At 34.9% G+C, this 12,168-nt stretch overlaps 1 protein-coding gene across 1 annotated transcript; it reads right to left on the bottom strand.

Annotated features, from left to right (window-relative positions):
* On the bottom strand, positions 1-11,955 carry LOC144975516 (uncharacterized). The gene is made up of 3 exons (XM_078919684.1): positions 10,344-11,955; positions 5,859-6,014; positions 1-4,213 (listed from the first exon to the last, which is right to left on the bottom strand). The coding sequence occupies exons 1-3, from the start codon at positions 11,241-11,243 to the stop codon at positions 3,926-3,928; spliced, it is 1,344 nt and encodes a 447-aa protein (XP_078775810.1). The 5' UTR covers positions 11,244-11,955; the 3' UTR covers positions 1-3,925.
* Positions 11,956-12,168: the final 213 nt, after the last annotated feature.

The raw sequence follows: 12,168 nt of genomic DNA, 5'->3' as shown, positions 1-12,168 counted from the left end.
ATAAATCTCAAACACGGGACTTTATTCAAGTCTTCAATAAAGTTTCAGGTTTGACAGTTTTTATCCAAAGATGTAGGTCATTTTAATCAACCAATATTTCAGGGTAGAGTTTTCAAGCCGAAATTTCAAAAACATGTTTTTTGTTGTTTTTTTTTTCATTTCAAAATACGGCAAAACACAGAGGATAAAAACTTTTTTTTTTCCGTTTCAAGAATGGGAATCGAACTCTGGATCAGACTGTGACTGTTACTATGGCAACTTCAATTTCAGCCTGGTCCTGAGTTTGATTGACATCACTGCAGAAATACAACAACAAAAAAAAACCCAAAAAACCCAAAAAGAACAACACAAAATCAAAACATGTGTAACCTTTTTTGTCTTCTGACACGTCTTTACTTTGTTTCATCTCATTACTCTATTGAAATAAGTGCCTGCTCCACTCACTTTTCTGAATACTGAATACACTTCAGCACGGTTTCCTCAAATCTTTTCGCATGTCTCGAGGAAACTGCTGGAGTGTATCTATTTCACACACCGTATAGCACTCAAAATGAACATCTGAACTATGGATTTATCCTCCTCCATCCAAGCAAGATCCAACTGACTAGACGTAATGTGTGTTGAAATGGAATGGATGCAAATGTGAGATTTTCATTTTACTCATTTCAATATATTATGTTATGAATAACAATGTGAAATTGAATGGAAGCTTCAATTTAATTACTGAAAACAGATAAAATGGACGTTTCGGGTTTCCCCTTTATCAACAAAACAGGATGAATCAAACACTAGAGATGAATGAGATGGTGTGGTAGTGGCGTTGTTAAGATGAATAAACAAAACATTGATGGGCAGGAAATAGTAGATATGCTCCTTTGTAAGGAAGCACGAATTAAAATAGAACAATAGATATTTCTTAAACGTGCGCAATTAATTAAGTGAAAAGAGGGGGGTGTTTCATTCATCCTGTTTTGTTGATAAAGTGGAAACCTGAAATGTCCATTTTATCTGTTTTTGTAATTAAATTGAAGCTTACATTCAATTTCACATTGTTATTTATTTCTTAGAGCTTCGAGCAGCAACATTTACATTATATTATGTTATGAATTTATAAATTTATAGAGCACTGTTTGAACTACAGTACATCCATCAATAAATATATTTATATGACAATATTACAATTTTTTTTCCTCACAAAGACACTGCCTTTAATGGTGTTAACTTGTACCATTTTACATCAGAGTATGGTGAGAGATTGTGAGTAAAGAACCGTTTCTAAGGGGAATCAACTTAAACGCAGAGCGAGGCTCGAATCCAGAACCTTCCAATCCAAAAACCAGAGTCACACCACAAGACCACATAGCCACACAATTTTAATTTAAAGCATTTGTTAAATAAAACAAAAACATATTCTATACAGATCTACAAACACAGAATGTTTGGTTTACGCTACAATTACGATCAGTTTGCAGAAGAAAAAAAATTCCCACATTTATCAATGAATACCGATATGTTCATGGTAATATTTAGCAATGACTATCCCGCACAAATCTTTGGGCCTCTTTTTCGCTCACGAAGTGCCCGAATTCGCATCGAAATATGGGACGAAGCTGTTTCGTATATGCTATTTTAAAAAATTAATTACGACGCTGTTCATCGCTGAATATGACTGAAAGTTGGCACACAGTTAGAAAAAAGGTCATTTTAGATTATGTCAAGCGACAAAACTCGTGCAATTACCAGAAGACCGTTAAAAATATATTTTTACTCTTTGGAGTAAAATATTTCTAAAACTACCGGGCGTGGAGGTTTTGTCGCTGACAAGGTAATACATGAACATTTCTTCTTTTTGGCTGTAAAATTTCATATGAATATGACGAGTACTTTTCCCGTATTTACAAAACACCATCCTAATTTGCTCTTCAAGTTTCAATCTTTTAATACACTTATTACGCAAGATGCAACCAAAGGTCGAAAAAAAAATGCCGAAAAAGCGTCCCATATTTTCGCGTTTTTTTCCTCTTTGCGGGTCATCCAAATAAATGACACCTTTGAAACTGCATAACTTGTTTATTTATGAATGGATTTTCAAAATTCAAAAACATTTGTACTCAGTGGAGATAGGGCTTGGATTTTAGACAAAAAATTTCCTCAAAAAGAGAAAAAAACATTTTCATAGTCATTGCTATAATATTGCTTCTGTTAGGATTTTGAGATCAAGATTTGTCCACAGGTGGGAATCAGCTAGTACCTTTTGTAAAAACTTAAAAGAGGAACACACTCAAATGCTAATTATAAATTAAAAATAACAAATATAATAATGCATAACAGAGAGATGATTTACACGGAATAAAATATAATCTCTCAAAACAATAACTTTGCATTTGACTGTTTCACTCCCAGCCAAGACTCCGGCCAGGGCCTGGACGAAACCAAGTAATCTCATTCCAAGACAAAGACAGAATGCAAGTTGGAAAATAGATTTAAAAAAGAGGGATGGAAGACATAGTAAGTGCCTCCCTGCCCACCATGGGAGGTAAGGAATGAGATCACCTAAAAGTGTCATCCAGACAGGATACCACTAAAAGGTACAAACTCAAATGTTTGCACCATATGTTCAAAACAAAAACATTACAATCATTCATTACTTCAGATGATATACAAGGAAAAAAAAAATACCTCCCAAAACTAACACTAACACTATACATTTGACTGTTTCCTTCTCATCCTAGAACTCTACAAAGGGCCAGGACAAAACCAAGTCAATCCCATTCCAAGACAAAGACAGAGAGCAACTTGGAAAACATATATAAAGGGATAAAAGACTCAACAGGTGACCTCCTTGCCCACCATGGGAGGTCAGAAGTCCCATCCAGAATATGAAGCTGTGCCAAAATGTCACTTTTTTTTATAATATATGTCAAAAAATACTCCCAATACTAATCTATAGTGAAAAACTAAGGAAGAGATTCGTTTTCATTTGATGTCTTTCTCAGTTAAATGATGAAAAACAATTCATCTATGTGCCTATTTTGACACAATTGTGACCAGGCACAAGCAAAGTTTCTCTCACTATGAAGGATATGTTCAAATGTTTACAAACTATTGTTTTGTTTTTGTTTTTAGGTGTGTCACGGCGCTTTCGACACTATTCAGGTCATTTAAGCGCCTGGTTTACAAACTACAATCAATTCTGAACTAATAACTATAATAGTACATATGAAAGATATGATTTACAAAGAAAAAAAAATATCATCTCTCAAAAATAGGTACAAAACGTTTCAATGTCTCACTCCCAGCTAAGGATCCCCCATCAGAACCATTTAAACAAACGAGCAACCTCAATCTAAAACAAAAGATAAGAGAGCAACATGAAACGGGGAAAATCATGAATACGAATCCAGAATTACTGTAAAGCAGGCACTTATATCAGTAATGATGAGAAATGATAAAGGGAATACAGAAATGCCATACAAAAATAGATATCACAGAGTCTGGGACCCGAACCCTCAAAAGACCCAACCTGTAGGGCTGGTAGAGATTAGCCAACACACATTCTAATGTCAAGTCATCATCATTTTTAATACTACAGAGATTCCAACTTCAAGAATAAAAAATATGTAATTTGGGAAAATAAAAACAGCACAGTCTCCATTTCATGAGCAATATTGAACTGAGTTCACACTGACGTGACTCAGTTTATATTCTCTCTTCTCAGTGCTAGGAAAACGGCTGCTTGCCAAAAACACACAATTTTTGAAGACTTTCATATTGAGGCCATTTTAACTTTAAAAATTTGTAAATCTTCATACTAGTTGGGATCTCTATAATCATCATCGTTAAACGAGGCATTGTGAACCTCATTGAGCAAAGTTAATCAGTCAAAATGTGCTTTTCATGAAAATTGTCATTCAAATCAATTTAATTATTCAACAGAGTTTTGAGAAATCGGTTCCACTTTGATTGAGGACCTCACTCCCCGTTCGTCCTGTATATCATAAGCACAAGAGCTAGCGAGCCAAGCTCTTAACTTTTCTTCTGTCTCGGATGACTCGTCCTCCTCGTCCGGTTCCGATTTTACAGTCACTGTTGCTATGGAAGTCGGCTCTTGATCCTGGTACGAGGCTGATTGCAACGGCCTCTCGTCAATTCCTTCCAGAATAGATCGGAAGCCTTTCTTAACACAAAATTCAATTCCTTCAAAACCGTTAACCTGAAATTAAAAAAAAAAAAAGAAGAAAAATCTAGAAGTTACATTATTGTGAGGACATTTGAAATTTTCAATTTCTCAAATATAAAAATCAAATTGGATTTATAAGTATTTTTTTTTTAAATGAACATAATGAACAGCTTTAAAAATGAACATAACACTCAACTCAGAATGTTTGAGACACAAAACATTTTTTCAGTCAACAATAAAGACAATGAAAGAGGTAATCGTAATACATTATGTAAAATCCAGACGAATAAAAAAAAAAGGTCACTGCATGTCAAGTGATTCTCAAACTGATGACCGTTGTCCCATCATGCAAGAGAAACGAGGATAAACTCTGGCTCCATGGGCCTGCTGGCTCTGAAAGACTCCTAACTAGAGCCATAGGCCTATGGAGGAGGAGTATATCCCAGTTACTATTATAACACAATCTCTCATGTTCAAGTATATTCCTGTTGACTGTTAACAGTGCGTTCTCCTACATGAATTCCTTTCACCACCAACGAAGTTGCAATTTAGAGTTCCACAGGGTTCAGTGCTTGGCCTTTATATTTTCACAATTTACACAAAGCCCTTAAGCAACATCATCATGAACATCTGTTTCAGTCATCACCTCAAAGCCAATGATACCAGCTATAGACTCCCATTTCATCAAAAAACATTGATGAAACAAAAGTGTGACTCGCAGCATGTCTAGATAATGATAAAGCATGGATGACAAACAACAAGCTTAAATTCAACAAGAACAAAACTGAGAAGATTGTATCAAAAAACACGGGAAATAATATACTCATCGACCAACTGTCCTTCGGTGAATCTGTAATTAAAAATTTCAATGTCGTTTGTACCCTTGGTTTCTATTTTGACACTCATCTAGACATGCGTGCACACATAACAAAATGCTGCCAGGCGGTTCATAGCGCTCTCCAAATGAAATGCAGAATACCAAGTATTATTTATGACGAAACATGCAAAATACCTATCCGTGTTGTTACCAGCTACTTGGATTATTGTAAACTTTTGGCAGTTCTTTGCTAACGGAGAAAAACATCCCAAGAACAGAGTTTGCTGAGCATGATTTTGCTTTTTCAACTCCAATCGTGTATGGAATTCTTTACCACCTAAAACCCGACAATATGAAATTCTACCAATCTTCAGACAGTATCTAAAAATCAATCTTTTTCATTCTGCTTCTTGTGATTCTATGTGAACTTCGGACAAGATGTGTGTATGACTGTTGTAGTCGAATGAATGAACATGTGTGATACCAAAAAAACTATTGTAAAGCACTTCTGAGCACTATTTGTGGATACTGGCGCTATATCAAATAACAATAATAAACTCATAGTGATACAATGCATATCAAACTCGAACTCATTATTAATTTTATTGTGAAGGTTGTATTCTTAGACAGCTATACGAGCCATTAATGGTTGTTGTATATTTTATCACTTATTATGTAACAGGGAAATCATAGGCTTTGGAACCTCTATTACTATTATATTAAACGAAATTAATAGGACAAGTCTACGGGTATAGAAGCTGACTGTCTATGTAAAACGACTGTGTGGTCGGGAGTATTATCACTAATTTGTTTTACTGAATAAAATTTTATCTCCCCCTTTAAACTCCACGTTAAACTGACCTCCATTGCAGTCTGGAAACTGAAGATCTCCTCCCCCATAGAACTATCAATATTCAAGATGGGGAGCTGATCTCTTTTCTTTTCAACATGTAAAACTTTTATTTTGGGCTGGCAACACTTGTCTTCGTCGATATACCGTTTAAGATTAAAACGTACCTGTGAATTATAAAATATAAAAATTATTAAAAATTGAGCATTTATATTAGTACAATATCAACTAAACTTGCTCATGCGGTCCCTAGCCAACAACACTTAACATGTGTAGTGTGTAGGACAAGACACGACGCCTGTTAGGCGATAATTAATTATTTTTCTGACAGAGACAATGTTGTTAACGGCCAGGTACTCATTTGACACCTGAAACATACAAAATTGTCAAAATAAGGAGTAAAGCATTGAAATTTATGATTTATTTTATTACAATAGCAATAAGTATTAACAGATGGCACACAACAAGGAACTCAGAGGTGAGAGGTCAAATTAATAATTATGTCATCTTAACTTTACCGACAGTTTTCAGGATTTTTCCTGAACAATTTTTTTAAAATGATTTTTTACACTCAATTCAAAAGCAATAATTAGGATATTTACAAAACAGCTTTAAGTTTAAGCTCATTTTAATAATATTATAACAAAGATTTTTCTCTTAAAATTTTGTGATGTTCAAAACAAATCTGAAACAAGAAATATGTGTTTATTGTATCCTAACAAATGTGAAACAAGAAATATGTGTTTATTGTATCCTAACAAATGTGAAACAAGAAATATGTGTTTATTGTATCCTAACAAATGTGAAACAAGAAATATGTGTTTATTGTATCCTAACAAATGTGAAACAAGAAATATGTGTTTATTGTATCCTAACAAATCTGAAACAAGAAATATGTGTTTATTGTATCCTAACAAATGTGAAACAAGAAATATGTGTTTATTGTATCCTAACAAATGTGAAACAAGAAATATGTGTTTATTGTATCCTAACAAATGTGAAACAAGAAATATGTGTTTATTGTATCCTAACAAATGTGAAACAAGAAATATGTGTTTATTGTATCCTAACAAATGTGAAACAAGAAATATGTGTTTATTGTATCCTAACAAATGTGAAACAAGAAATATGTGTTTATTGTATCCTAACAAATGTGAAACAAGAAATATGTGTTTATTGTATCCTAACAAATGTGAAACAAGAAATATGTGTTTATTGTATCCTAACAAATGTGAAACAAGAAATGTGTGTTTATTGTATCCTAACAAATGTGAAACAAGAAATATGTGTTTATTGTATCCTAACAAATGTGAAACAAGAAATATGTGTTTATTGTATCCTAACAAATGTGAAACAAGAAATATGTGTTTATTGTATCCTAACAAATGTGAAACAAGAAATATGTGTTTATTGTATCCTAACAAATGTGAAACAAGAAATATGTGTTTATTGTATCCTAACAAATGTGAAACAAGAAATATGTGTTTATTGTATCCTAACAAATGTGAAACAAGAAATATGTGTTTATTGTATCCTAACAAATGTGAAACAAGAAATATGTGTTTATTGTATCCTAACAAATGTGAAACAAGAAATATGTGTTTATTGTATCCTAACAAATGTGAAACAAGAAATATGTGTTTATTGTATCCTAACAAATGTGAAACAAGAAATATGTGTTTATTGTATCCTAACAAATGTGAAACAAGAAATATGTGTTTATTGTATCCTAACAAATGTGAAACAAGAAATATGTGTTTATTGTATCCTAACAAATGTGAAACAAGAAATATGTGTTTATTGTATCCTAACAAATGTGAAACAAGAAATATGTGTTTATTGTATCCTAACAAATGTGAAACAAGAAATATGTGTTTATTGTATCCTAACAAATGTGAAACAAGAAATATGTGTTTATTGTATCCTAACAAATGTGAAACAAGAAATATGTGTTTATTGTATCCTAACAAATGTGAAACAAGAAATATGTGTTTATTGTATCCTAACAAATGTGAAACAAGAAATATGTGTTTATTGTATCCTAACAAATCTGAAACAAGAAATATGTGTTTATTGTATCCTAACAAATGTGACGATTTTCTTGTAGTTGTGAAGGAGAGGGTTAATTATGCATTTCTTGTATTTGAAAACTGCATTTCCTTTGGAAGGTTTTGATGAACAAAACTTACATGGAACGTGTTTGGTTTAGATTCAGTGATACTTCACATTATGACATGTAAAGAACGCCACAGTTCACATATGTTAACTATGTGGTCTTGTCGTATGACACTCGCATTCGGATCGGAAGGTCCTGGGTCAGGGCCTCGCTCAGTGCATAGTTGAGTCCTTGGAAAAGGCTCTTTATTCACATTCTCTCACCGTACTCAGGTGTAAAATGAGAACCTGTCCGCTAACAGCGTTGTCTCTGTCCGAAAAAAATGTAATATCGCCTGTTTGCAAATCTGTTGAAGCACTAATTGAAAGAATCCAAAATTATTTGCTAAGATATACCACTGAATGCAACGTTGTTATGATTATTTTCCCCATGGTAAAGAGAATCAACACAGCATTACTGTGTAAATATTTTAAAATATGAGTCATGTTTTATTGCAAATGATGAAAAGATCAAAGGAATTTGGCATTCTTGTGAGAAACTGTTTGGTTTATCATTATCGTTACCAAATCATTCAAAATTTTTCAGGTCATCTAAAATATAAGCCTGCATGAAAAAAAAATCACACCACGTTTCGTAACTTTGGTAGAATTAGCCATTAATAGATCACTTTGTGACTGTGTTTCCCCTCTGTAATGGTGGGGCTTTGTGGTTCTATTGTTTGACTCCCCTGCCTTTGTAATTATGGGGTTTGGTGGTCCAATGGTTTGATTCCCCTCTGTAATTATGGGGTTTGGTGGTCCAATGGTTTGATTCCCTTCTGTAATTATGGGGTTTGGTGGTCCAATGGTTTGATTCCCCTTTGTAATTATGGGGTTTGGTGGTCCAATGGTTTGATTTCCCTCTGTAATTATGGGGTTTGGTGGTCCAATGGTTTGATTTCCCTCTGTAATTATGGGGTTTGGTGGTCCAATGGTTTGATTTCCCTCTGTAATTATGGGGTTTGGTGGTCCAATGGTTTGATTCCCCTTTGTAATTATGGGGTTTGGTGGTCCAATGGTTTGATTTCCCTCTGTAATTATGGGGTTTGGTGGTCCAATGGTTTGATTCCCCTTTGTAATTATGGGGTTTGGTGGTCCAATGGTTTGATTCCCCTCTGTAATTATGGGGTTTGGTGGTCCAATGGTTTGATTCCCCTCTGTAATTATGGGGTTTGGTGGTCCAATGGTTTGACACTCACCTTCAAACCAGTTGGTCCAGTGTAAGAGTTCTGAACTCGGCAGCGCAAAGTTTAGTCCTCAGAAAAGACTCTTTACTCACATTTTCTCACCGCACTGAGGTGTTAAATGAGTACCTAGCCGTACCAGGTGTAATGTCCCATCTCACATGTTAAAAAATAAGTAAATTGAGCTTTAAAAGCGCAAAATCCACTAAACGGGCTCAAAGCACTTTACAAGGGGTCCCTGTCCAACAGCAACACTTAACATGAAGGACAAGACAAGACGCCTGTTAGGCGATATTACAATTTTTTCGGACAGAGACAACGCTGTTGACGGCCAGGTACTCATTTTACACCTGAGAATGGTGAGAGAATGTGACCAAGGAGCCTTTTCCACGGACTCAACTATGCACCGAGCGAGGCTAGAACCCAGGACCTTCCGATCCGAAAGCGAGTGTCATAACACAAGACCACATGGCCGCACATGTTAAGTATTGCTGCTGTTGGATTCATTGTTAAAGCACTTTGAGCACATTAAGCTGTGGAAACTATTATGGTTTTATGAAACAGTACAAGACGAAAAAGAAAGAAAAATACAAGAAAAAAAACCATTCTAGCTCGACTGGGGATCGCACCTCGACCTCCTGAATAGTGGCAATCAGGAAGTCTGAGGTTCAATCCCAGGTCCAGATAGGCTGATTTTTATACTTCACACATAGTCGTCCTTTTTACATTTTACATAGGTACATAGGTGTCAGTGAACAAAAGTTGAACTGTTATAAAAGATAAACTGATACCCAGAATGGTGGATGTTCTTGTTTTTAAGACAAAATTCACTTTTATAACTGTGTGTGGCTATGTGGTCTTGTATGGTATGACTGCGTATAAATTGAGTCCTTGGAAAAGGCTCTTCTCACTGTTCCCAGGTGGAAATTGAATACATGGCTGTTAAATGCACCCAACGAAGTCATCTCGGGTTCTATATATATGTTAAAAAATGTTGTCTTGGCGTGTAACACCTTATAAAAGGCTTTTAGTATAATATAAGTGTTTAGTCGATATTGTGATATATATAAATGCTTGGTTGTTTTTTTTTGTTTTTTTGGGGGTTTTTTTTAAAGCTATAAGTGGTGAAAATGTCTGAGAAATAAAGTGAATGCCTACCTTGTATTGAGAAATATGGAGCAGTATATTATCCAATGCCTTCTCATAGGTTTTTCCATGTAACTCCCGCCATACAAACTCATCCAGATGTGACTGAAATGTTGAACTTGAGACGCCAGCATAGGTATCAAACCTATTTTTAGCATTTTTCCAGAAGTGTTCAAAACGACTGATGGATGTGCCCGATACTGGGTCAGCAAAATTCGGGTCATGTGACCTGACTTTGTGCTCATATAGAGGCACGACTGGTATTTTAACTAAGCCTTTAAAAGTGGAACGGTCTTTAGTGTGGATTATGCTCCCCGCTGCAATACGCTCCTGTATCAGGGAAAGGAATAAATTAGAGGGCCTTTCTTCCTTGTCAGGGATGAGAACGAGAAATCCCTGTCCTGTCTCAATACAGACTCCCCCGAATATCCAGCGTTGAGGTAGTGCTTGTCCTTTTCTAAACTTTCTCGCTGTTATCAGAATCTCATCAATTTCAACAACCAGCCCTGGACCTCCAATCTGGTAATTATTGCTATCAAGCCAATGGGAACAGACATCTCTTAAATTTTTGAACCACACAGCGACTGTGTTATCTGTAAATCCTACTAAAGAAGCTACTGTGTATTGCGGAATTTTATAAGCCCAAAAATAAACTATACGAACTATGGTAGTAAACTTTAAATTTGTGTTGTGGAAAAATGTCCCGGATTTTAATGGTATTTTAATGGATTTATGCTGAGGGCAACGATAGGCTTTGGCTTTATTATCGCCCCTTCCTATTTTGATACAGGTCATCAGTCGACCACAAGATGCGCAATTCGGTGGACTTGAACGCAACACATTATGGTGTTGCAAAAATTTCACTGCTCTTTCTTCGTCTTTTGTGATATCGATGAGCAAATTCAAAGCCATGGTGTAATTGTGTGAAATTAACGCCTTTCACGAAAATTTAACCAAACTCTAGATCTATCTACACTACACTACACCGGTGTCTAGTCAAAGTTGAAAGTGTCAACAAATATGTCCAAAAATATTTGGAGAAGACTTGCATCAATGATAAAAATGCATTTGAACATAGAACTTAATTGTGGCAAATATCCCCTGGATAAAAACAAAGATGGCGTCGGGGACAACAATGATAATGGAGTGTCCATAGTTCGTCAACCACGACGTAACTCTTTCTTTACAGTTGGTCGAGCACTTTTGTACATTTCTTTTCGTCTGAAATCAACTTCTGTTTTCTTTAGTCCTTGCGTTCAACTTTTAATTTCCCACGCATTACTTTCCGTGTTTTTAACGTCTTGTAACTTTTTCACCACTGTACTGTCGTTAGTCAAACAAGCGAATGACACAGCCATACCAGATCAATTATCTGTTATATACCAAAAAGAAAATTACATTTTACAAGGCATTATGTTTTCTGCCAAATCGATTGCTAAATGTTTAAAGTTTTAATGATTTGTTTTCTATCATAGCCATGTGTAGATGTAATAGAAAAAGATGTTCGTGTATTTTTATACTTTGTTTATCATAAGCATAGATTCACGAAATATCCTTCATGATCATAATAAACTTCTTTTAAAATGTCCGAAAATTACCAAGCCCAATATTAACCCGGAAAAAGTTTTTATTATCCACCCATCTATTTATCCATCTATTTATCTACCTATCTATCTATCTTTTTTGTTTGTTTGTTTGTTTGTTTGTTTGTTTGTTTGTTTGTTTTTGGCATTACAACTGCCAAGTTGGCAATTAGAATTGGATCCAAGAAACAAAATGATTGTGACTTGCATGATTGCAGTTAGCCAAGTAAAAAATCGAAATGTCTCCTCGTTGT

Source organism: Berghia stephanieae, chromosome 6, assembly GCF_034508935.2.
Source record: "Berghia stephanieae isolate SIO BIC M18660-M18661 chromosome 6, UCSD_Bste_1.3, whole genome shotgun sequence".
In the NCBI taxonomy this organism is placed as follows: domain Eukaryota; kingdom Metazoa; phylum Mollusca; class Gastropoda; order Nudibranchia; family Aeolidiidae; genus Berghia; species Berghia stephanieae.
The sequence above is the reverse complement of the archived record's forward strand: the minus strand, read 5'-3'. Positions and strand labels throughout refer to the sequence as shown.

Bases quoted from the DNA above. Each gene is read 5' to 3' on its own strand.
- LOC144975516 (XM_078919684.1), bottom strand. From the start codon at position 11,243: ATGGCTTTGAATTTGCTCATCGATATCACAAAAGACGAAGAAAGAGCA. The intron at 6,015-10,343 runs GTAGGCATTCAC...TATAATTCACAG, and splicing joins TCCATATTTCTCAATACAAG to GTACGTTTTAATCTTAAACG. The intron at 4,214-5,858 runs GTCAGTTTAACG...TTTTAATTTCAG, and splicing joins GTTTCCAGACTGCAATGGAG to GTTAACGGTTTTGAAGGAAT.